The 27,385-nt window shown below is 35.6% G+C and overlaps 1 protein-coding gene across 9 annotated transcripts in view; it reads right to left on the reverse strand.

The window, feature by feature from the left end:
• Positions 1-27,385, reverse strand: part of NBEA (neurobeachin) — a 644,508-nt gene that overhangs the window by 530,255 nt on the left and 86,868 nt on the right. For all 9 annotated transcript variants that reach the window (XM_043477413.1, XM_043477415.1, XM_043477416.1 and 6 more), the window contains exons 5-8: positions 17,718-17,839; positions 15,715-15,841; positions 10,498-10,617; positions 2,854-3,000 (exon numbers count right to left, since the gene is read on the reverse strand). In XM_043477413.1, coding sequence (XP_043333348.1) covers positions 2,854-3,000; positions 10,498-10,617; positions 15,715-15,841; positions 17,718-17,839 — 516 coding nt within the window. The remainder of the gene's footprint in view (positions 1-2,853; positions 3,001-10,497; positions 10,618-15,714; positions 15,842-17,717; positions 17,840-27,385) is intronic.

The raw sequence follows: 27,385 nt of genomic DNA on the forward strand, positions 1-27,385 counted from the left end.
CTTTATTTTCCTGGGCTCCAAAATAACTGCAGATGGTGACTGCAGCTATGAAATTAAAAGATGCTTGCTCCTTGGAAGAAAAGCTATGACCAACCTAGACAGCATATTAAAAAGCAGAGACATTACTTTGCCGACAAAGATCGGTCTAGACAAAGCTATGGTTTTTCCAGTTGTCATGCATGGATGTTGACAATTGGACCATAAAGAAGGCTGAACACCAAAGAATTGATGCTTTTGAACTGTGGTGCTGGAGGAGACTCTTAAGAGTCCCTTGGTCGGCCAGGAGATCAAATCAGTCAATCCTAAAGGAAATCAGTCCTGAATATTCTGAAGCTGAAGCTCTAATACTCTGGCCACCTGATGTGAAGAACTGACTCCTTAGAAAAGACCCTGATGCTGGGAAAGACTGAAGGCAGGAGAAGAAGGGGATGATAGAGGATGAGATGGTTAGATGTCATTACTGACTTGATGGACATGAGTTTGGGGCAAGCTCTGGCAGTTGGTGATGGATAGGGAAGCCTGGCGTGCTGCAGTCCATGGGGTCACAAAGAGTCGGACACAACTGAGCGACTGAACTGACTGACTGACATACCTTAAAATTTCCACTACAACCCGCTACCCCTTCTCTCACAGGAAGTGACTTTGCCTCCTACTTACCAAGGAAACTGAGACTATACTGTGTGAGCCACCTCAGCTTTATCCCCTGTCATAACACAATCTGATCTTCATTTGCATCCTCTGCACCCTTCCTTAATTTTCTAAATTTCCAGAAATAAAGTATCAATATCAAAATTTTTGCAGGTGCCTGTCCTGACGGTACTGTACCTTTTAAATTCACAAGATGAGGAAGTGCACACACCCATGAACTTAACAGTCAATCTCCATTAATAATAAGGAAACCCATAGGCTAAGCCTACAGACTGGGAACTTTCAAAACTTGAAATTTTTTTCATGAAATGCCCAAAAGGCATTTTCTTTCTCTTTTTCTTAATGTATTACTTTAATTCTGGGGCTTTTTTTGGGGGGGCAGGGGGTGCAGGCCACACAGTATGTAGGATCTTAATTCCCTGACCAGGGATTGAACCTGTGCCCCCTGCAAGTGGAAGCATAGGGTCTTAACCACTGGACCACCAGGGGATATCCTGAGAAGCATTCTCTTTTAAAGGTTCTAACTCTGATGCAGATGATGACATATACTCTACTGTCTATGCTAAAGTTCAAGGAATATATTCTTTATCACATGAGTACTTGCATATAGAACAAGGTGACAAAGAGTTACTACTTATTTTCATCATTGGTATAAAATAATGTGATAAGAAAGGGCTGCTGTGATAAACTGCTCAGTTTGTAAAGTAGTTCAGAACAATATTTGCTCCTTTCTGAAAGAGAGAGTTAATACCTGCTGATGTTTAATCCTTTTTTTTTTCCTTTGCTGCTAATAAGCTCCCACCAAATATGAAGTTTCACTATAGCAATCACACTGGATTTATGGCTTTCTTAGCTGTATCTTCTTGATTTTCTACTTTATTTATATTTCACTAGTTTGTCACCCAACTTAATATCATTCTGTTAGTGCCTGAAGAAACCAACTTCAAATATTTATATGGAATAAGGAAAAGAAGTATGAAAGGAAGGCATGTTGCATATTAACTCAAAAATTTGAATTATAGAGACATTTCCATGCACACTCAACACATGGCATAACTAGGACTCAAATTCAACAAAAGTACTCATGGAAGAAAAAGTGGCTGTAACAAGCACAAATTCATTTCTATAGATAGCAAAACAAAATGGACAAAAGATGGCAGCCAGTACTGTCACCTTGACATAAAAATGACAGCACTACTGTCATTCAATACTATTATGGTTATTAAAATCACTGGGAACAGAAATATCTTTTCATAAGGGTAAATTCAAATTGTCACTTACATGTCCAATATAAAACATAAAATTTTAAACAGAAATATTAATGCAAAAGTGCAAAGGCATTAGGAGAAATATTTTTAATGTTTAGTACTCCCTTTCCCATAGCACAATCTTCACACTGATTATTTAAACACTAAGTTTTAAAAAGGAAAAACAATTCTTCCATGAAAGATCTTCAGAATTATAAAAGTTTTGAATTACACTGTAGTATTCTCTCTCAACTCCATACAGTTTGGGATATCACAATTCCAAATGTGACTTACACAAAACTCATATATTTCCCCAGCCAGGTGTACTGCCCATTAAGAATGAATTCATATATGTGAATGCAATATCTTGCTTAAATAAATCTTTGTTTTTAAAGTCAAAAAACCAAGAAAATATGGAAAATCACATTAAATAATTAGTCTTGCAAAATTACAATATGCACTACTCTGCCAACTTCCGGTCAACAGCAAAGAACAAGCAAAAAAAGAGAAGCTAACACTCAATAGTTCCAGCTACATTTAATATTTTACATCATTTTCCTTCAAAATCATTAACTATTCTATTTGGGTTATCTCTAATATTTGTTCATAATATAATTCATATATCTTGTAATTTGAGATTTTTAAATATCACATTAAGCAATATGGTTTTACAAAATTTATTATTTAAGAATTATGTCAACAAAAGCTATGGCTTCATCATTAGAAAACATTCTAAAGAATAAAAAAGCATTCAGGAAGGTAAGGGGAAAATAGTTAAAAAGAGAAAAAAACATCTTTGAAACAAAATGAAACAAACTAATGACTCAGTTCCAAAATACACAGATGACTTTTAAACCGCATTGAAGAAAACCTATCATTATATACTAAATTGTGTATAGTATTTCACATTTCACACCTATAACTTTCCATAGAATTTATAATAAGATGATCTTCCTACCTTATATCCAGGTCCTAACTGATGAATTGCAAATATCTGTGCAGGGTTGAGGGCTTCACTGAACACATACACGGCACCAAGTTGACCACAGAATACCCTATTTGCATCAGCAGTTTCTGAAGATCCGAGAAAGCACTTGTCATAGCTCTATTTTTAAAAAGTCATAAAAAAATCCAATGTTTTATTTTGCAATGACAAAATATTTAAGGATATTTGCCTTCATGGTCAGTAATACCATAAAGCATAATAACAGAAGAAACCAACAATTAAGACTCTATGGATTATTTAAATAATAAAAAAAAAAGACTAAAGATTTTTTGGGGAAAGTTAATCAGTCAAATGTTTCATATTTATGGGCAAGCAAACAATGACTATTCTATAATCACTTGACCAACTTTCCAAATTCTACAGTTAAAAGAAAAAGAGCTTAAAACTATTTATTTACAAAAGTATAACTTATTTTTACACTATAATGATTTGTAATTGTCCATAGATAGTTACCTGAATCAAAAGAATGACTCTTTCAAATTTAACCATAAACACACTGGACCAAAATTTTTTAATTCTACCTCATTTCTCCATTATGGGTATATTTCTCTATTTCTCTACACTAAGTTAAAGACACAAAGAAAAATCACTTTCTTCTTTTAGATGAATTGGTATAATGCAGAATCAAATAAATAATAATTACCAAAATCTGCTGACAAAAGCAGATGGTATTATACAATGCTCTCCATCTGGGGAGTTTAGCACCTAAGAAACCACATTTAACAAGATCCTTCTCACCTCTAATTCTTATATCTCACCTAACATGTGGCCCTATCTATCCAGACCAGCAAAACTAGTCACTATTCACTACCCATCCTCACAGGTTATTCTACAAGCAAGACATTATATATGTATGGCATCCCTTTGATGCCTCAATAAAATAACCAAAAAACTGTGAATGAGGTCCAAAGGAGAAACTCCTCATAGAGTACCTAATTGTTAAGTAGAAGTACAGGAACTGTAGAACAGACTACATAATGTATGTGTGCATATGTGTGTGTGTTATTCTCCAGGCCTCTCCATTTCTTGGAATATTATCGCAAATAATTAAAAAAATCAGTCCTTGTTTCCTTTCTTTTTAAAAATATGACTATAGAGTCAATGGCAGTCAACAAGACCACTCTATAATAAAAAGACTGTCCCCTCTGGAAGGCAAATATGAAGCAGAACTTCACTGAATATTCTAATTATGGAAAAAATTATTCTCATAAATATGTATTGACTATGACCCAACTATAAGTTTCTAGGACAGAACAAGCAAACTATTCCTATAAAGAAACAGATAGTAAATATTTTCAAACTTTGCAATCTACAACTTGCTTCGGTCACAGATTCTTTGATTTTTTTGTTTTGTTTGAGCTTTTATTTTTTTATTTTATTTATTTTAGTTGGAGGCTAATTACTTTACAATATTCTAGTGGTTTTTGCCATACACTGATATCAATCAACCATGGGTTTACATGTGTTCCCAATCCTGAACCCCCCTCTCACCTCCCTCCTCATCCCATCCCTCTGGGTCATCCCAGTGCACCAGCCCTGAGCACCTGTCTCATGTATCAAACATGGACTGGAGATCTGTTTCACATATGATAATATACATGTTTCAATGCTATTCTCTCAGACCATTCCACCCTCGCCTTCTCCCACAGAGTCCAAAAGACTGTTGTATACATCTGTGTCTCTTCTTCTGTCTCGCATATAGGGTTATTGTTACCATCTTTCTAAATTCCATATATATGTGTTAGTACACTGTATTGGTGTTTTTCTTTCTGGCTTACTTCACTCTGTATAATAGACTCCAGTTTCATCCATCTCATTAGAACTGATTCAAGGTGTTCTTTTTAATGGCTGGGTAATATTCCATTGTGTATATGGACCACAGCTTTCTTATCCATTCGTCCGTTGATGGACATCTAGGTTGCTTCCATGTTCTAGTTATTATAAACAGTGCTGTGATGAACACTGGGGTATATGTGTCTCTTTCAATTCTGGTTTCCTCAGTGTGTATGCCCAGCAGCGGGATTAATATGGCAGTTCTATTTCCAGTTTTTTAAGGAATCTCCACAGAGTTCTCCATACTGGCTGTACTAGTTTCCATTCCCACCAACAGTGTAAGAGGGTTCCCTTTTCTCCACACCCTCTCCAGCATTTACTGCTTGTAGACTTTTGGATGGCAGCCATTCTGACTGGCGTGAAATGGTACCTCATTGTGGTTTTGATTTCCATTTCTCTGATAATGAGTGATGTTGAGCTTCTTTTCATGTTTTTGTTAGCCATCTGTATGTTTTCTTTGGAGAAAGGTCTATTCAGTTCCTTGGCCCATTTTTTGATTTGGTCATTTATTTTTCTGGAATTGAGTTGCAAGAGTTGTTTGTATATTTTTGAGATTAATTCTTTATCAGTTGCTTCGTTTGTGATTATTTTCTCCCATTTTGAAGGCTGTCTTTGCACTTTGCTTATAGTTTCCTTTGTTGTGCAAAAGCTTTTAAGTTTCATTAGGTCCCATTTGTTTATTTTTGCTTTTATTTCCAATATTCTGGGAGGTGGGTGATAGAGGATCCTGCTGTGATTTATGTCAGAGAGGGTTTTGCCTATGTTCTCCTCTAGGAGTTTTATAGTTTCTGGTCTTACATTTAGATCTTTAATCCATTTTGAGTTTATTTTTGTGTATGGTGTTAGAAAGTGATCTAATTTCATTCTTTGACAAGTGGTTGACCAGTTTTCCCAGCACCACTTGTTAAAGAGGTTGTCTTTTCGCCATTGTATATTCTTGCCTCCTCTGTCGAAGATAAGGTGTCCATAGGTGTGTGGATTTATCTCTGGGCTTTCTATTTTGTTCCATTGATCTATATTTCTGTCTTTGTGCCAGTACCACACTGTCTTGATGACTGTGGCTTTGCAGTAGAGCCTGAAGTCAGGCAGGTTGATTCCTCCAGTTCCATTCTTCTTTCTCAAGATTGCTTTGGCTATTCAAGGCTTTTTGTATTTCCATACAAATTGTGAAATTATTTGCTTTAGTTCTGTGAGAAATACCGTTGGTAGCTTGATAGGGATTGCATTGAATCTATAGATTGCTTTGGGTAGTATACTCATGTTCACTATATTGATTCTTCCAATCCATCAACATAGTATATTTCTCCATCTATTTGTGTCCTCTTTGATTTCTTTCATCAGTGTTTTATAGTTTTCTATATATAGGTCTTCTGTTTCTTTAGGTAGATATATTCCTAAGTATTTTATTTTTTTCACTTCAATGGTGAATGGTATTGTTTCCTTAATTTCTCTCTGTTTTCTCATTGTTAGTGTATAGAAATGCAAGGGATTTCTGTGTGTTAATTTTATATCCTACAACTTTACTATATTCATTGATTAGCTCTGGTAATTTTCTGGTAGAGTCTTTACAGTTTTCTATGTAGAGGACCATGTCATCTGCCAACAGTGAGTGTTTTACTACTTCTTTTCCAATCTGGATTCCTTTTATTTCTTTTTCTGCTCTGACTGCTGTGGCCAAAACTTCCAAAACTATGTTGAATAGTAGTGGTGAGGGTGGGTACCCTTGCTTGTTCCTGACTTTCGGGGAAATGCTTTCAAAAGAAAGGCTATGAGAAAATACTCGAGGAGATAATAGTTGAAAACTTCCCTAAAATGGGAAAGGAAATAGTCACACAAGTCCAAGAAACCCAGAGAGGGCAAAACAGGATAAACCCAAGGCAAAACACCCCAAGACACATATTAATTAAATTAACAAAGATCAAACACAAAGAAGAAATATTAAAAGCAGCAAGGGAGAAACAACAAATAACACACAAAGGGATTCCCATAAGGATAACAGCTGATCTTTCAATAGAAACTCTTCAGGCCAGAAGGGAATGGCAGGACATACTTAAAGTAATGAAAGAGAATAACCTACAACCCAGATTACTGTAACCAGCAAGGATCTCATTCAGATATGAAGGAGAACTCAAAAGCTTTACAGACAAGCAAAAGCTGAGAGAATTCAGCATCACCAAACCAACTCTTCAACAAATGCTAAAGGATCTTCTCTAGACAGCAAACACAGAAAGGGTGTATAAACTCAAACCCAAAACAACAGAGTAAATGGCAACAGGACCATACTTATCAATAATTACCTTAAATGTAAATGGGTTGAATGCCCCAATCAAAAGACAAAGATTGGCTGAATGGATACAAAAAAGACCCCGATATATGCTGTCTACAAGAGACTCACCTCAAAACAAGGGACACATACAGACTGAAAGTGAAGGGCTGGAAAAAGATATTTCACGCAAATGGAGACCAAAAAAAAAGCAGGACTAGAAATACTCATATCAGATAAAATAAGACTTTAAAATAAAGGCTGTGAAAAGAGACAAAGAAGGACACTACATAATGATCAAAGGATCAATCCAAGAAGAAGATGTAACAATTATAAATATATATGCAACCAACATAGGAGTACTGCAATATGTAAGGCAAATGCTAACAAGTATGAAAGGGAAAATTAACAGTAACACAATAACAGTGGGAGATTTTAATACCCCACTCACACCTATAGATAGATCAACTAAACAGAAAATTAACAAGGAAACACAAACTTTAAAAGACACAATGGACCAGCTAGACCTAATTGATATCTATAGGACATTTCACCCCAAAACAATCAATTCCACCTTTTAATCAAGTGCACATGGAACCTTCTCCAGGATAGATCACATCCTGGGCCATAAATCTATCTTTGGTAAATTCAAAAACTTGAAATCATTCCGATCATCTTTTCTGACCACAAGGCAGTAAGATTAAATCTCAATTACAGGAAAAAAACTATTAGAAATTCCAACATATGGAGGCTAAATAACACGCTTCTGAATAACCAATCATAGAAGAAATCAAAAAAGAAATCAAAATATGCACAGAAAGAAATGAAAACACAATAACCCAAAACCTATGGGACACTATAAAAGTAGTGCTAAGGGGAAGTTCATAGCATTACAGGCTTACCTCAAGAAACAAGAAAAAAGTCAAATAAATAACCTAACTCTACATCTAAAGTAACTAGAGAAGGAAGAAATGAAGAACCCCAGGGTTAGTAGAAGGAAAGAAATCTTAAAAATTAGGGCAGAAATAAATGCAAAAGAAACAAACGAGACCATAGCAAAAATCAACAAAGCTAAAAGCTGGTTCTTTGAGAAGATAAATAAAATTGACAAACTGTTAGCCAGACTCATCAAGAAACAAAGGAAGAAGAATGAAATCAACAAAATTAAAAATGAAAATGGAGAGATCACCATAGACAACACAGAAATACAACGGATCATAAGAGACTACTATCAGCAACTATATGCCAATAAAATGGACAACTTGGAAGAAATGGACAAATTCTTAGAAAAGTATAACTTTCCAAAACTGAACCAGGAAGAAATAGAAGATCTTAACAAACCCATCACAAGCACGGAAATTGAAACCGTAATCAGAACTCTTCCAGCAGACAAAAGCCCAGGACCAGACAGCTTCACAGCAGAATTCTACCAAAAATTCAGAGAAGAGCTAACACCTATCTTACACAAACTCTTCCAGAAAATTGCAGAGGAAGGTAAACTTCCAAACTCATTCTATGAGGCCACCACCACCCTAATACCAAAACCAGACAAAGATGCCATGAAAAAAGAAAACTACAGGCCAATATCACTGATGAACATAGATGCAAGAATCCTAAAAAAATATTCTAGCAAACAGAATCCAACAACATATTAAAAAGATCACACATCATGACCAAGTGGGCTTTATCCCAGGAATGCAAGGATTCTTTAATATCTGCAAATCAATGTAATATGCCACATTAACAAATTGAAAGATAAAAACCATATGATTATCTCAATACATGCAGAAAAAGCCTGTGACAAAATTCAACACTCATTTATGATTAAAACTCTCCAAAAAGCAGGAATAGAAGGAACATACCTCAACATAATAAAAGCTATATAAGACAAACCCACAGCAAACATTATCCTCAATGGTGAAAAACTGTTTGAGCCTTTAAAGAAAACAAAATAAACTTTAAAGAAATATAAAAACCAAGATGAACTTTTCACTTCTGCCCCAAAGCCTTTGCACTCATGTTTCCACTGAAGGGGGTATTTCTTGCAAACACCCACATGGCTTTCTCTGGTCTCAACACTAAGGCCATCTCTGGACGATCTGGCTTCTCCCTTCCCTACACCGATACTTTCTGTATTTGTTCCCACTGAACCTTCCTCCACAGTATTTACCACCATTCATCTAATAAACAATATTAACATACTGTACATATTTATTCTATTTAAGGTACTCCTTTCACATCAAAATAAAGTATAATACACATCTTTTTTTTTCATTTATTTTTTATTAGTTGGAGGCTAATATCTTTACAATATTGTAGTGGGTTTTGTCATACATTGACATGAATCAGCCATGGAGTTACATGTATTTCCCATCCCGATCCTCCCTCCCACCTCCCTCTCTACCCAATCCCTCTGGGTCTTCCCAATGCACCAGGCCCGAGCACTTGTCTCATGCATCCAACCTGGGCTGGTGACCTGTTTCACCCTAGATAATATACATGTTTCGATGCTGTTCTCTCGAAACATCCCACCCTCGCCTTCTCCCACAGAGTCCAAAAGTCTGTTCTGTACATCTGTGTCTCTTTTCCTGTTTTGCATATAGGGTTATCATGACCATCGTTCTAAATTCCATATATATGTGTTAGTATGCTGTAACGTTCTTTATCTTTCTGGCTTACTTCACTCTGTATAATGGGCTCCAGTTTCATCCATCTCATTAGAACTGATTCAAATGAATTCTTTTTAATGGCTGAGTAATATTCCATGGTGTATATGGACCACAGCTTCCTTATCCATTCATCTGCTGATAAATGGGCCAAAGAACTAAACAGACATTTCTCCAAAGAAGACATACAGATGGCTAACAAACACATGAAAAGATGCTCAACATCACTCATCATCAGAGAAATGCAAATCAAAACCACAGTGAGGTACCATTACACGCCAGTCAGGATGGCTGCTATCCAAAAGTCTACAAGCAATAAATGCTGGAGAGGGTGTGGAGAAAAGGGAACCCTCTTACACTGTTGGTGGGAATGCAAACTAGTACAGCCGCTATGGAGAACAGTGTGGAGAATTCTTAAAAAACTGGAAACAGAACTGCCATATGACCCAGCAATCCCCCTTCTGGGCATACACACTGAGGAAATCAGATCTAAAAGAGACACATGCACCCCAATGTTCATCGCAGCACTGTTTATAATAGCCAGGACATGGAATACACATCTTTTAATGCTTGAGATTCTGAAAAGAACACAATATTGCATTTAAATTTTGACCTAAAACTTAATAATCTACCCAACCGATTTTCTTTTTTTGTATCACTAGTTGTGTCTTTTAGCAATTTAATTATTCTAAATTAAGGCAAAATTCACTTAACAGAAAAAAACTTCAAAATAAAGCTAGTTTCTACCAACCAATTATATTATTCAATTCATGCTATAATCAGTGATATATCAAACACTCAAATACATTAAAATACAGATAAAGAAAAACTTACATCATTTGTGTTAACATGCCAAGCCATATCACCATATGATACCAGCTGTCCATTAACATAACACCGAATTTCACTGTTTCTCCAACGATTGTAAATGTGGACAATGCTGATCATGTACCACTTAAATGAAAAAAAAAAAAAAAGGAAATCAATATGTAATGTTTGGTTATAACTGTTTAAAAGCAATCATAACATTTATCCCACACTACAAAAACTTAGTTGAAGGAATATTAATGATAATCCACTACAAATATGTCAAATTCCCTCTCCCATTTCTCATTTTACAGATGAAAGAAATTATTTAATAGAGAATAAATGTGTGATGGAAATAGAGCGAGAACCTTTGGAGCCCTAGACTGATATTCCTTTCACTATACCAAGATCCCAAAATTGTGGAAACATAATTATATTTGTTGTCATTCATTTAATAATATTTGCAGTGTGTCAGGCAAACTGACAGTTTTGACAGACAGATCATAGGTCAAGATTTATTTATTCAAGATTCCCTGGAATTTAGGGGGCAGTGGAAGGATCCATACATTAGACAAGTAAACAAATACAGAATTATAAAACCATGTTGATGACTGTGGATGGAAAAGGACATTGTAAACTGAGAAAGAATAATGTAAGATTCTACTCTGGATTGCACTGTCAGGCAAAATCTGTCAAAGGAACACCATTTTAACAGCTATAATAAGATTGAGATAATTTCATTTTCACAATGTAGAATATTAAATTTAAGAGTAGTTATACATTCTAACTTAGCAGTGTATGACTATAAATTGAGAATCAAGGAATAAGTTTATACTGAGCTCTAATTTTATAGTTACTAGTGCCAACAAAAAGCATTCTGACATGAGATGGTTTAAGTTCTCTAACAATTTGTGAATCTAATCTTTAGTCTAATTCAGATAAAAGTTTGCTTCAGATAATAGCATATTTCAGATAATATGTAAACATCATTTCTAAACAACAGAAAAATACAAATGATTTACAGATGTTTGAAAAGATTCTTTCACCAGTAAGGAGGGATTTAGACTCACTTTACCCCCAAACATAAAAATATAAAACACAAACTTTCTTCTGAGATTACTTAAAAACACTATTCAATTATTTCATACTTATTCTGCATGATATTTATAAAGCCATAATAGTAATTCTCAACCACTAAAATATTATTTTTTCAAGGTACCTGAAATACTTTGAACAAAAATTAATTTTCCTCATTTTGATTTACAAAATAAAACAGTGCACTAAAAAACTCACAAAATAAAGTTAACACAAAACTACATTCTTCCTCAGTTACAAAAAAATGTCAGGTCAACTGGACAAGGTCAGTTTTCATTCCAATCCCAAAGAAAGGCAAGGTCAAACAACATTCAAACTACCACACAATTGCACTCATCTCACAAGCTAGCAAAGTAATGCTTAAAATCCTCCAACCAGGCTTCAACAGTACATGAACCGTGAACTTCCAGATGTCCAAGCTGGATTTAGAAAAGGCAGAGGAACCAGAGATGAAATTGCCAACATCTGTTGGATCATCGAAAAAGCAAGAGAGTTCCATAAAAACATCTACTTCTGCTTTATTGACCATGCCAAGCCTCTGACTCTGTGGATCACAATAAACTGTGGGTAATTCTTAGAGAGATGGGAATACCAGACCACCCGACTTGCCTCCTGAGAAATCTGTATGCAGGTGAAGAAGCAACATTAAGAACTAGACATGGAACAATAGACTGGTTCCAAATCGGGAAAGGAGTACATCAAGGCTGTATATAGTCACCCTGCTTATTTAACTTGTCTGCAGAGTACATCATGAGAAATGCTGAACTGGATGAAGCACAAGCTGGAATCAAGACTGCCAGGTGAAAAATAATCACCTCCGATATGCAGATGACACCACACTTATGGCAAAAAGCGAAGAACTAAAGAGTCTCTTGATGAAAGTGAAAGAGGAGAGTGAAAAAGTTAGCTTAAAACTCAACATTCAGAAAACTAAGATCATGGCATCTGGTCCCATCACTTCATGGCTAATAGATGGGGAAACAATGGAAACAGTGACTTCATTTTTGGGGGCTCCAAAATCACTGCAGATGGTGATTGCAGCCATGAAATTAAAAGACACTTGCTCCTTGGAAGAAAAGTTATGACCAAACTAGACAGCATATTAAAAAGCAGAGACATTACTTTGCCAACAAAGGTCTGTCTAGTCAAAGCTATGGTTTTTCCAGTAGTCATGTATGGACTGAGAATTGGACTATAAAGAAAGCTGAGCACCCAAGAATTGATGCTTTTAAACTTTGGTGTTGAAGAAGACTCTTGAGAGTCCCTTGGACAGCAAGAAGACTCCAACTAGTACATTCTAAAGGAAATCAGTCCTAAATATTCACTGGAAGGACAGATGATGAAGCTCAGGCTCCAATACACTGGCCACCTGATGCAAAGAACTGACTCACTGGAAAAGACCCTGACACTGGGAAAGATGCTGGGAGGGATTGGGGGCAGGAGGAGAAGGGGACGACAGAGGATGAGATGGCTGGATGGCATCACTAACTCAATGGACACGAGTTTGAGCAGGCTCCGGGAGTTGGTGATGGACAGGGAGGCCTGGAGTGCTGCAGTCCATGGGATCACAGAGTCGGACACAACTGAGCGACTGAACTGAAGTGCAGTATCATTAAAGAATTTAAAGCAGGAAAGTGACATGATCATCTCCATAGCATAGGAATATAACTGACAGCAGTGAGGACGTGAGACTGTTAAGACTAAAAGCTGCTGTTGTTCAGGTGCTCAGTCGTGTCCAACTCTTTGCTACGCCACAGACTGGAGCACGCCAAGCTTCCCTATTATCTCCCTGACCTTGCTCAAATTCATGTCCATCGAGTGAGTGATGCCATTAAGATAAAGGCATTGGTAATTCTAAAAGGGGGGGACAGGAACTAGTTAACAGAACTGCCTTGAGGTGCTAATTTTAAAAAGGGAATCTAAAAAGGTTTCCAATTTTTCACTTAAATGGGTAGTGGTAACCAACTTAATTAATAAAGTTAGCCAATTATTAGCCACATAATTAAGTTTGGAATCTGCTTTTGGTCATAACATCAACATGTAAGATTAAATGGGTGAATAAATGAATACACAATTTAATGAATGATCTCAAAATGAAAAATACTTAGTTGTAAGAAAATAAACTTTTCTATTTTCTTTCCTTAGGAAAATCAAGATGTACTCTACAGATAACAGACAAGTGACTTTTTGAACCGAAAAAGCCCAAGTTTTGACTTGATAGTTTTTGACTAAAGGAAACAGGAATAAACTTGGATAGTGTGTATGTATACTGATACTATAAATGTACACTGAGGTCTGCGTTTAGTTTGAGACTCAAAAATAGCAGTATAAAAGAAAGACACTCACAGCAACAATAAAAAAGGACTATATTAAGAATTCAGTAGAAAAATATAACATGATATTTATACAAATATCAATAGTAGTTAATATGCATTGAGCACGTTACTACATATGAGGTAATATGCTAATCATTTACATTCATTTCCACAAGGTCAAACATCTGGTTAAGTGATAGCACTAGGAAAACACTTCTTGATAGTCCAACTAAACTTCTTATTAGGAAGGATAACAACTTAGCTAGGGTATCATCTGAAAAAACTAAACAAAGGGAAAAAATAAAAGAGTGAAGCTATCTTGACTAATCAAACAGTAAGAACCAGCCTCCCAAAGTCGGAAATGTAAGAACCATGAATTTGATCCTTAAGTCAGGAAGATCCCCTGGAGAAGATCATGGCAACCCACTCCAGTATTCTTGCCTGGAGAATCCCATGGACAGAGGAGCCTGGCAGGCTACACTTCATAGAGTTGCAAACAGTTGGACACCACTGAAGCAACTTAGCACAAAATCAAATACTTATGATTTTCAAGATTTTATAAAAATCTTTACAGAAGGCCTTTCAAGACCTACTTCACTCTGTGATCCTACCAAGATATATGTACACACACACATATATACATATACATATACATATATATATATACACATAGAGAGAGAGAGAGAGAGAGATTTGTTACAAATGGGAATGTATTTCTCAAAAGGCAACAATGTAAAGACATAGAAAGAGAGAGAAAAAAGAGAGATAGAGAACAATCAGGTTAAACTGCTTTTTATTAATTAATGGTAATTTTATTTGATTCTTAAGTTTTCTTATTTCTACTATTTGAAGCACTGTTTCTCAAACCTGTCTGATGAGAAAAATCATATAGAGCATTTGTTAAAAACTCATATATATTCCTGCCATGAAAATAAGTCCAAGGATCAGTATTTCTAACAAATTCCCACTAAAATTCAAAATAATTTGGCACATTTGACAAATACTGCCTAGGTCTCATCCCAAATCTAATAAATCAGAATTTCTAGAGGAGAGACAATGAGAATTATATGAAAATAAGTGGGATTTGTATCAAGAAAAAAAGAAATCCCCTTCTAATGTATAAATTTATTTAAAATCATTGCTTTTAAGCTATTTTCTAATATATTAATGAATTACGGCTAAATTGCCATTCTTTAATAGAAATAACAAATTATCCCTTACATAAGGGAAAACTTTTTATTAGACTCATGTAAAAATTAAAGGTATATATTTGAGAACCCCATTCAAAATAGTATTTTCTTCAGTATGTGGCACAATACACATTGGATAACAAAAAAGAAAGAAAAAGAAATGAAGCAGTCCCTCCACCTTACATGAGTTCCAAATCTGTTAGGATGGGTTCCTGTGGATATGGGGTAGTATATGCCCTGAAACTGAATAAAAATACCTGGGGGGAAAAAAAAAAAGAAGCTCCACAAAAGAAAGGATGTTGTTTGTTTTTTTCACTGTCATCTCTTCTGTGCCTACAACAGTATCTGGCAGTCAGTAACTATGCACTGAGAGTTCATGGGAAGAATGTCATAGAATATATCACAGCAAGACAGCGAATGAGAGAGTGAATGAGAGAAGCAGACACTGCAAGAGGGCAGGAAACTGATTTTTTTATGTCAAAAGTTAGACATAAACGTACAAAGAAAATGTAGACAGAGATAAGAGATAGGAGTCATGAGAAAACCAATAAAAGAGAATATTATGGAAGTCATAATAGTTAAGTTTTAAGATAGTGGGAATGGTGAATTGCATTACTCTTAATAGATGATTTACCTATACATACCTTGCGTGGTTGAAAATCATATTTCACACAGTGCTGAAAACCTTTTCCTTTGGACTTCAGTGATGTAACGATCAAACAATTGCCAACAAAATGAGCAGAGTAACCAACTCCTTTGCTAGTACGAAAACTGCAAAGAAAACTGAAAGTAGTATAATATCCTCTGCTAAAAGAACAATATACCTGAAGATTACTATTATATAAATAATATAAAACACAATTATAAAAATAAAACTTGTATACCTACAGAGTAGAAAGGGTATTACAGGTACCAATAAAGACTAAAACAGGAAAACTTTAGAAATAAAAGAAGAAATTTAAGTTGGGAAAATAGAAGACTATAGAATCTTTTAACATTTCAATTTCACAAATACATAAAGTAACACAAATACATAAAAACAAATTAATGGTCAATAAAAGGCTACCAAGTAGATTTCATAAACTTTCAATGATCACCTGGATTAGCATATACAGAAATCATATACACAGTTAATGTTTCCAAAAACAACTTGCTCTTTAATTCTACTATATCTCTGAAAATAGCTTGCAAATTTACAAAAAAAGTGAGAGCCAAGTTGGGAAAAAAAGGTAGGTAATCAAGCAAAATCAAGCAAAGGAATACATGTACTGTCTAAAACAGAAAAAAAGAAAAAAAAGATGTGACTAAGACGTAGAATTATTTTCTTCCAGAGAAATAGTCCTCCAGCTGTTTATTTAATCACACATAAAAACCTGTAAATGTTCTGACAAAGGACAGTACTACTGCAATAAAAGTATGATCTCCCAAAATGATCTTTTGGAAGTTCAACCCCATTTATGTTTGGAAGTTCAAATGTTCGTTAAAACTCTCTCTCATATTATCCATACATACTATCCATATGTAATCTTTCTGTAGTAGAGTCTACAACCTATCAATAGCTCACATTTTTCAACACTCACATTTCTGAACTAGTCATTATATAAAAAGCACATAAAATATTATGCTACCGTTAAATCCTACATGATAGGTACTATTATTAATCTCATTTTACAGCTGAAGACACCAAAGCACAGGATAAACAGTGAGTGGTAAAGGCAGGACTTAAACTCGGGCAATCTTATTTCAGAGCACTATAAGTATTAAATGATGTAATACAAGTAAGCACTTATAATGCCTACTACATAGTAAGGTAATAAATGAAAGTTTGATGTTCTTATGACTTGGCATTATTGGTAATCTAAAATGACCAAGTTCTGAGTCTCACAGGTGAACCCATTGTTGGGATGATCCACCGTTTCTGTTAGTTATCTACTAAATAATTAATCTTATCTAATTATAACCTCACACATGGTTATCTGGAGAAGGAAATGGCAACCCACTCCAGTATTCTTGCCTAGAGAATCCCGTGGACAGCAGAGCCTGGTGGGCTGCTGTCATAGGGCCGCACAGAGTCAGACACGACTGAAGCGACTTAGCATACATGCATGCACTGGAGAAAGACATGGCAACCCACTCCAGTGTTCTTGCCTGGAGAATCCCAGGGACAGAGGAGCCTGGTGGGCTGCCGTCTATGGTGTCGCACAGAGTCAGACACGACTGAAGCGACTTAGCAGCAGCAGCAGCACATGGTTATCAAAATCAGTATTTCAAAGCATAGCTTAATTATGCTCACAGAACCATGTAAGTCAAAAGGCAAAGTGAAAGAAATCTGATAGTAGTTTGTTTCTCATTTTCTCTTTTTGATCAGCATCTTCACTCAGAACATACAATTGATATGTGCAGACTCGAGACAGAAGGTCTATAACGCTTGATTTTTAAAATGGAATTGAGGGGGGGAAGAAAAATAGTAGGGCAGATAGCCTAGAATCAACAGCAAGAAATGAATAAACTGACATAACTATATCTTTATAGGTTTAACATATTTATTTACTTCTTCTACATACTATGTTGCCTTGAAACTATGTTACATATTTTTAAAAATTGAAATGCTTAAGACAAAAGTACTAAAATTAAATATATAACTTACCAATAAAGATAAGGTTTATCCTTATCAACATTAATGTTATTTAATGGATCCATACGAAACCAAGTATTTAGGGTGAAGCCATTCTGATAAGGCCACTTTGCAATAGGAGGCAATGCAATTGCCTACAAGGTAATGATAAAAAATAGGAAAGTATCAGTTAAAGAAAATGTGACAGTAACTAAAGTCAAGTATGGCTTTCACAGATTAAAACACAATGAAGGTATGAGTATCAAAGAATCATGGACAAATATAAAAACAGAAATTATTATCTTATTAAAGTCATCTATTAATATTATTTGTTGACTATAGAAGCATTACACTTTGAAATACTCAATAAATCAAGTTTCACCTCTAAGTTATATAGTATGGTTCAAACTGTACTCCAATAAAGCCTCCTTCAATTTCACCAATGTAGTCCCTTACACATAGCTGCAAAATTTTCAGTTTTCAGCTTACATTAGGTTTTCAGTAATATTTTACTTGATAAAGGAAGCTGAACTTTCAATCAAAAAACAACTGTGTTAGAAATATTAATTGAATCAATATTGAAGAAACAGAAGTGTTAAGAAATAACACTAATACTGAAACAAAGAAAGGGAACATGAGGTTTATCACTCAGAAACTGAACCATTGAAATTTATGATCAAAAAGGACTCAGATCCACTTAAAAGTAGGAATTAATACAATATTCAGTTGATAATAGTAATTTTAAAAAAAACTAGCCATTCTAGGGAAAAGAAATGAGAAAGCAATATATTACTTGACCTGAAGTCAAGAAATCTAAGTGGATTCACTTATCTTCCTATGAGGTATCTAAATTCCTTCACATAAAAGATAAGTACCCTTAATGCTTTTATTACTGATCTGTTCCTCCAAGCAGACCCTTCATACATTGCTACTAATGAACTTACTCAAATATAACATATAGCTTCCATATTAAATATCCTCTGCATATAAAATAAATTCTAAGTTTCTTAAGGTTACACTCTGGCTCCAACAAATCCTTTCAATCTTATTCTCTTCTGGTGCCTTACCTTACATCCCAAAGTATATCTGAACATACCAGCTGTTCCAGCTGTTACATGTACTGTTCTGTTACCTGTTCCCCAGTTTGTACACGATGCTCCTCTGCCCAAAACACAGCCTCCAATAAGATCCCAATTACCCCTCAATTCCAGGCTAATACATCTCTCTCTTGTGAAGCTCTCCTGAACTTCACCATAGCCTAGTTTCTTGTTTCATTGCTTTCCCACAGGAGTTAGTCCCTAGCACATAGCACTTAGTAGCCTGTTGTAACAACGTGCATTTATGTCTACCAATGAGTTCCTAAAGAGTTAGAAATACAGTTTATGCTCCCAGCATTGTGACTTAAGACATAGAAAACATTCAATATGTGATCACTGAAAAATCTCAAAGTAGCAAAATGCCTACTGCATAAAAAAAAAAAAGGAAAACACATATAGAAACACATAAATGGAAACATACCATTTGATATGAAGACTGAAACCTTAAAAATGAAATGCAAGTTTTCCTATACAATGCATGTCATGTCCTTTCAGATTTTAATACTGAGCAATTAGTCCAGTTTAATTATCAATATAGCTTTTTTAACTTTTTAAAAAGGAAAATGTTTTACTTAATTTTTCTGTTTGCTGGTTAGTAAAATGTAATTCTTGCCAAGTTTACTGCTGGATTATACCTCCATAAGTTTCACTAAACCAGACATCACCTACTATAGCTGCTTCAGAGTACCAAGGTAAACAGGAGAAATATTTATTGAGGACGTTGAATAGTGATTCTACAGAACTATAAAAATAACTTAAATGTATGCATTTGTTCTTAATGCCTGTGGAACACAATGGGCACAGCACTGGATTCATGGTTTCCAAACTCTTGCCATGATGAGCAAACCCAAGTGCACATCCATATCAGCAACAGCAATTCATGACAATACTACCACTGCAGCAATAATAAGCATAAGAGTGAGGACAGCTCACTCTTTCTCTTTTCCCCCATTACTCCACATATCCAAGCAATCTCTTACTTCCAGCCAATGGCCACAGCACTTTCAATTAATACATCATCAGTCTCATCATCTGGTCTACTGAGCTCTACATCAGAACTTAGACAATGTGTTGAACTAATGAATTGAACTGCTCTTCAAGTTTTCCAGAACTATTCTTCCACCATGGAAAATGCATGTGGTACCCATTTGTTATTATCCAAATGGCAGGACCGAAAGAGTTCTAAATCACATTCAGTTGCAAATACCAGTGAAGTAAATACAACATGAAAAAGAAAAATCTCACTAAATAAAAATACAGTAAGCTTCAGTGATAATGATATAACAATAGTCTTTGGTCTTGCTTCCCATATTATAATAATATAATAATTCTTTGGGGCTTCCCAGGTAGCACTAGTGTAAAGAATCCACCTGCCAATTCAGGAGATGCAAGACACATGGGTTCAATCCCTGGGTCGGGAAGATCCCCTGGAGTAGGAAATGGCAACCCACTCCAGTATTCTTGCCTGTAAAATCCCATGGACAGAGGAGCCTGGCAGGCTACAATCCTTGGGGTCACAAAGAGCCAAATACGACTTAGCAACTGAAAAAAACCAACAATAATTCCACAGATAAACAGGGATCTTTATTTATGGCCAATCTCTTCAATAAGATGGTTAACTCTATTCAAGGACATTCTCTCAAATTTATTTTTTATTACATATATATTCTAAATTTATTATCTTTTATTGAAGTACAGTCTTAAATTTAATAAGTAACAGCTAGAAAAAATGTTTTGGGGACCTAATGTCCCATTTCTAAAGGGTATGACTCAACTTCCAGTTCTTTCATATGTTACCAACCAAAGTCTTTCATACAGTACACACTGTATCCCTAGCTTTTTTCAACTCTTTAATGCATACATGCTCCCTTAATCAGTGCACAAAAAGCTAACTTTCTGAGAGGACTGCCTAATGTGGAACTCAGGTTCATTTACTCCCAAATCATTCAGGCCTAAATACCCATTATCCCATTGTGATAATGGCATGTCCTCTGGACTGTGTCTGTGATTATGGGTTTAAGCTGCCTTCACATTTCTTCCATACTTCCTTCTACAATATCTTGGTATCCATAAATAGGGTCCCTCATTGTGTCCAGTGAGGCCACAGAACTCTGAAATCTGTATCCCTCACTGCCTCCTAGATTAGTGAAGTAGCTCAGTCGTGTCCGACTCTTTGCGACCCTGTGGACTGTAGCCTACCAGGATCCTCCTTCCATGGGATTCTCCAGGCAAGAATACTGGAGTGGGTTGCCATTTCCTTCTCCAGGGGATCTTCCTGACCCAGGGATTGAACCCAGGTCTCCCACACTGCAGGCAGACGTGTTAACCTCTGAGCCACCAGGGAAGCACTCCAAAATTTACATTTCTGTCTCATTTTGCAAAAATACAAATGGAAAAGATTCTGATGTTCAGATAGGATGCGTTCAGTTAACTATTTCAATGAATAGAGAAGTGTACTATTTCTTAAATTAAGCAAATTCATGAAATAGATAATAATCATGAAAAACAAATCTAAACAATATATTCATAAAAGGTAACAGGGCATATAAAATATAATCTTACATTTATCACTCACCTTCACACAAATCACTGAAGAATTCAATTAATTCTCTGTAAATATTACCAAATTGCTCGTATGGAGGCAACAAAACTCATAGAAAGTATCTCCACAATGTGAAATACAATTCAGAAGGCCTAATACGTTATTTTGGTCATTTTGGAGGGAAAGTAAACGGTATCATGATTTTAATCATCCAAAGGCACCAATGTGAGCAGCAGTCCAAACACTATGTATTTTGTTATTACTAAAATGCCACTGGTTCATGCTCATTCAGAAGCAGATCGTCAAAACACTGTGATAGGAAGGGTTTAAAATCAGCTCCTATCTAAATTTTTCAGCAGTTCAACAGCAGAAGTAACATGTTTGAAAATTACCCAATTTGTTGTTAAGTGAAATATTGGATTTGAGATCAGGCAAATTCTTATTAAGGTTGTGACTCTACTTTAAGACTATGAACAACATTTACGCTGTGGAGGCTTATTACTTAGTTTCCTCAACTGACAACAGCAGTAATATCACTTATCTTGTACAGACTGTATAACTCAAATGAAATAATAGTTATAAAAGTTCCAGTTCCCTCCCTACTTCCTCCTCTACACAGAATACACCCTTGATTCAAACTACTCTTTATGAAAATAAGTGATGCAGGGAAAACCAGGAAAAGGGGAATAGATAGTATAAGTCTACCAATATCCCATGAGCAAAAACAATTCAAACATATGCTACTAATGACATTAAAATTATCTGTGTGTGTTATGTGTATGTAAAATGTATTGCATTTTTATAGGTAACTGGCCAAATAGCTAAAATGGCCAAATGGCTAAAAAGAGGATGAACTGCAACCATACTGAGGCAATTCAGGCAATTTATTAAACCAGAGTCATTTATTCAGTTGTAGCTAAACTTTGTTAATTCTATATATAAAACAGGAACTTGCCCATATTTTAGTCAAAACACTTTGCTCTTCTTTCCCATACCTTAGACTGAAACCTATCAGACATCAGGTCAACAACAGTTCTGTAAAATGTGTTAGAAATATGTGTGTGTGTGAGCAGAACTATTATATCTAAGAGAACCCTCACCCACTTAGGCACAGTGACAGCGTTTTCTCTGCAGATTATGTATGTTCCACTCTAACAAACAGATGCATAAAATGATTGACTTCCATCTTGTATTTTTTTTTAAGTTCTTATGTTTTGTTTTATAGTTGGTGAAACTATAACCTAAAAAAAAGATTAGTAACAAAATATTCAGGAAAAAATATAAAATTAGGAGAATGGCTAAAAAAATGGGAGATTGCAAGAACACTGAAGTACTTACAATAACCAAAGAGCAATTAATATTTACATGATTTTTTACAACTTTACAGTGCTTAAACAGTACATTATTTCATTACAGGCTCACAACTCCTATTCCATTATAAAAGTACTATTAGTACTTTTTTACATGAAAGTAAGCCAAGAAACATTAAGGACTAGTCCTCTACAGTAATGAACTAGAGGATTCAGAAATCAAAATTTGCTGTTCTAGCCAAAAATTCCACATATGCTCTACAATATTACCATATAGCTTGAGATGATGAAATCAAGAAGATTGAAAGAGCTATTTCTTTGAAAAGAGGAACAAAATGGAAATACTTCCAGCTAGACCAGGGTTTGATCCCTGGTCAGGAAGATTCCCTGCAGAAGGAAATGGCAACCCACTCCAATACGCCCCTGCCTGGAGAATTCCATGAACAGAGGAGCTGGGCAGGTTACAGTCCATGGGATCGCAAAGAGTAGGACATGAATGTGTGACTTTCACTTTCCCTTTCCAGCTAGACAGACTGAACGAAATTATAGTAACAAGAATGGAAGAGGAGGCATCACTACACATCCTACAGACATTAAAAGGATAATAAGAGGATAGGATGAACAATCTTATGTCAATATATTTGATAACTGAAATTAACCAAAAAATTACATGAAAGACACAAAACTACCAATGTTCATTCAAAACAAACAAAAAACTTTCCTATATCTACTACAGAAATAATTTAAAACCTTCTCACAAACAAAATCCCAGACCCAGATAGCTACAATAGTGAATTCTAGCATACATTCAAGAGTGTGTGTGTGTGTGCATGTGTGCTAAGTCGTTTCAGTCGCATCTGACTCTTTGCCACCCTATGGACTGTAGCCTGCCAGGCTCCTCTGTCCATGGGATTCTCCAGGCAAGAACACTGGAGTGTGTTGAGTGTGTTGCCATGCCCCCCTCCAGGGGATCCTCCTGACCCAGGGATCAAAGGTGTGTCTCTTAGGTCTCCTGCACTGGCAGACAGGTTCTGTACCACTAGTACCACTTGGGAAGCCCACATTCAAGAGTAAGTATTATCAATTCTACACAAACTCTTCAACAGAGAGAAATGAATACTTCCCAACCCATTTTACGAGGAAATGAGTTTATGATCCTTAACATCACAACCAACTGGACATGGAACAACAGACTGGTTCCAAATAGGAAAACGAGTACGTCAAGGCTGTATATTGTCACCCTGCTTATTTAACTTATATGCAGAGTACATCATGAGAAACGCTGGGCTGGAAGAAGCACAAGCTGGAATCAAGATTGCCGGGAGAAATATCAATAACCTCAGATATGCAGATGACACCACCTTATGGCAGAAAGTGAAGAAGAACTAAAGAGCCTCTTGATGAAAGTGAAAGAGGAGAGTGAAAAAGTTGGCTTAAAGCTCAACATTCAGAAAACTAAGATCATGGCATCCGGTCCCATCACCTCATGGCAAATAGATGGGGAAACAGTGGAAACAGTGACTGACTTTATTTTGGGGGGCTCCAAAATCACTGCAGATGGTGACTGCAGCCATGAAATTAAAAGATGCATACTCCTTGGAAGGAAAGTTATGACCAACCTAGATAGCATATTAAAAAGCAGAGACATTACTTTGCCAACAAAGGTCCATCTAGTCAAGGCTATGGTTTTTCCAGTGGTCATATATGGATGTGAGAGTTGGACTGTAAAGAAAGCTGATCACTGAAAAATTGATGCTTTTGAACTGTGGTGTTGGAGAAGACTCTTGAGAGTCCCTTGGACTGCAAGGAGATCCAACCAGTCCATCCTAAAGGAGATCAGTCCTGGGTGTTCATTGGAAGGACTGATGCTGAAGCTGAAACTCCGATACTTTGGCCACCTCATGCGAAGAGTTGACTCACTGGAAAAGACCCTGATGCCGGGAGGGATTGGGGGCAGGAGGAGAAGGGGACGACAGAGGATGAGAAGACTGGGTGACATCACTAACTCGATGGACAAGAGTTGGAGTAAACTCTGGGAGTTGGTTATGGGCAGGGAGGCGGGATATGCTGCGATTCATGGGGTCGCAAAGAGTCGGACACGACTTAGCGACTGAACTGAACATCACAACTGGAGAAAGATTTTACCAGAAAAGAAAAATGTATCCTCAAATCAATCATAAAAATAACTAAATTTTCTTAGTAATATATTAGCAAATCAAATCCAGTATTGTATGAAAAGGTTGTTACACTGTGATAAAATATATTTTTTCCTAGGAATGCAAAGGTGATTTAACACTGAAATATCAGTCACTGTAATTTACCACATTAATAACATTAAGAAGAAAAACTATATGATCATTTCAATAAAATCAGAAAAAGCATTTTACAAAATTCAACACTGACATTAATATACTGATGGTGAAAAAAAAATGCCCAGCAAATATGAATAGAAGTGAATTTCCTCAACCTGATAAAGGACATTATCTTAAAATGTAATGCTAATAGCATATGTAACGGTGAAATATTTAATGCTTTCCCTAAGACTAAGTCAGAACTGTTATGATTACTAATTGTAGGTCCTAGCCAGTGTAATAAGGTACAAAATGCAATTAAAAGGTATCTACATCTACTAAAACTTGCTAGAACAAGTAAGTGAGTTTAGTAAGGTCTCACGATGTAAGGTCAACAATAATAAAATTTTGCATTTTTATATATTAACATAAAACAATATGGAATATTTCTGAATGAATTTAACCCAAAATGTTTAATACTTTGCATGCTAAAAGCTACAAAACACTGAAAAATCAAAAGAAAATGAAACAAAGGGAGAAATATATTGTGTTTCATGAGTTGGAATATTCAGAACTAGAGCCACACAAAAATGGCCAGTTTTCAAGAAAGGTATCAACACAATCCAAAGTGAAAAGAACTGTTGCTTCAACAAATGGTTATGAAATAATCAATAGCCACATGTTAAAACAAACAAAACTTAACCTCCAATCTTCCTTCACACCATATTTTTAAAAATTCACACAAAAGGGATCTTAGTGTGATCCTAACATAAGACCTAAACATAAGAGCTAATATAACCAACTTTCAGTAGAATGTGTAAGAGAAAAAACCCTATAACCTTGGTTTATACCAATTCTTAAGACTACAAAAAGCATATGCCATAAAAGAAAGAAAATTTTAATTGAACTTCATCAAAATTAAAGTCCTTTGCACTTCAAGAAATATTTGTCAAGAAAATAAAAAGACAAGCATCAGATTGGGAGAAAATATTTGACAAATGCATTTCCAAATTAATTTATATCCCAAATATATAGTGAATCCTTGAAATAACAAGACAAACAATCACATTTTTTAACGTGAACAGAAGACTTGAACACAAACATCACAAAAGATTTAAGAATGGCCAATAAACACAAGAAAAATGCTCAATATCAGCCATAAGGGCATCACAAAATTAAAACTATGTTGAGTTACGTTTATACCAGCATTTACAAGTCTCAAATTAAAAAGACAGGACTGAATTGAACTGAACTGAATGTCCAGGATGCAGATCAACTGTGATTTTCATATACTGCTTATGAGAATGCAAAATTTTTCACTATAAAAGCAATTTGCTTGTTTATTATAAAACGAAATACACACTTAATAAGAAACCCAGCAATCCCACTCTTAGGTATTTACTCAAGAGATAAGAAAACATACCTGCAGAAGATCTACATTCAAGACCTAACAGCTTTACTTATAATAACCAAAAACTGAAAACCCAAAAGTCCATCAACTAGTGAATAGTAAACTGTAGTATATATCCATAAAATGTAATACTACTCAGAATATAAGGAACAGAATAAACTCCTGATAATCTATTACAAAATGGATAATCTCAAAAGCATTAAGCTAAGTAAAAGAAAGCTGACAGAAAAAGACTTAGATACTATTTGATTTGATTTATATGAAATTTTTAAAAAGGTAAAATTATATAAACACAAAATAAATCAAAGGCTGCAAAGGAGAGGACCAGGGAGAGGGAAATGGCTTCAAAGAGACAAGGAAATTTTGGTGAGTGATGGAATTGTTCTATATCATGACTGTGGTGACAGTGAAGGGATTATTCAAAACTCATCAAACTGTACGTTTTATTTTTTTATTCCGCCCCCCCCCACCTCCCTCTCTACCCCCTCCCTCTGGGTCTTCCCAGTGCACCAGGCCCGAGCACTTGTCTCATGCATCCAACCTGGGCTGGTGACCTGTTTCACCATAGATAATATACATGTTTCGATGCTGTTCTCTTGAAACATCCCACCCTCGCCTTCTCCCACAGAGTCCAAAAGTCTGTTCTGTACATCTGTGTCTCTTTTCCTGTTTTGCATATAGGGTTATCATTACCATCGTTCTAAATTCCATATATATGTGTTAGTATGCTGTAACGTTCTTTATCTTTCTGGCTTTCTTCACTCTGTATAATGGGCTCCAGTTTCATCCATCTCATTAGAACTGATTCAAATGAATTCTTTTTAATGGCTGAGTAATATTCCATGGTGTATATGGACCACAGCTTCCTTATCCATTCATCTGCTGATGGGCATCTAGGTTGCTTCCATGTCCTGGCTATTATGAGCACTGTTTATAATAGCCAGGACATGGAAGCACTGTTTATAATAGCTAAACTGTACTTTTTAAATTGCTGAATTTGACTGTGGGTAAATTATGCCATAATAGAATTGACTTAAATAAAAACAAACA

The sequence above is a fragment of the Cervus canadensis genome, chromosome 9 (assembly GCF_019320065.1).
Source record: "Cervus canadensis isolate Bull #8, Minnesota chromosome 9, ASM1932006v1, whole genome shotgun sequence".
Lineage (NCBI taxonomy): Eukaryota > Metazoa > Chordata > Mammalia > Artiodactyla > Cervidae > Cervus > Cervus canadensis.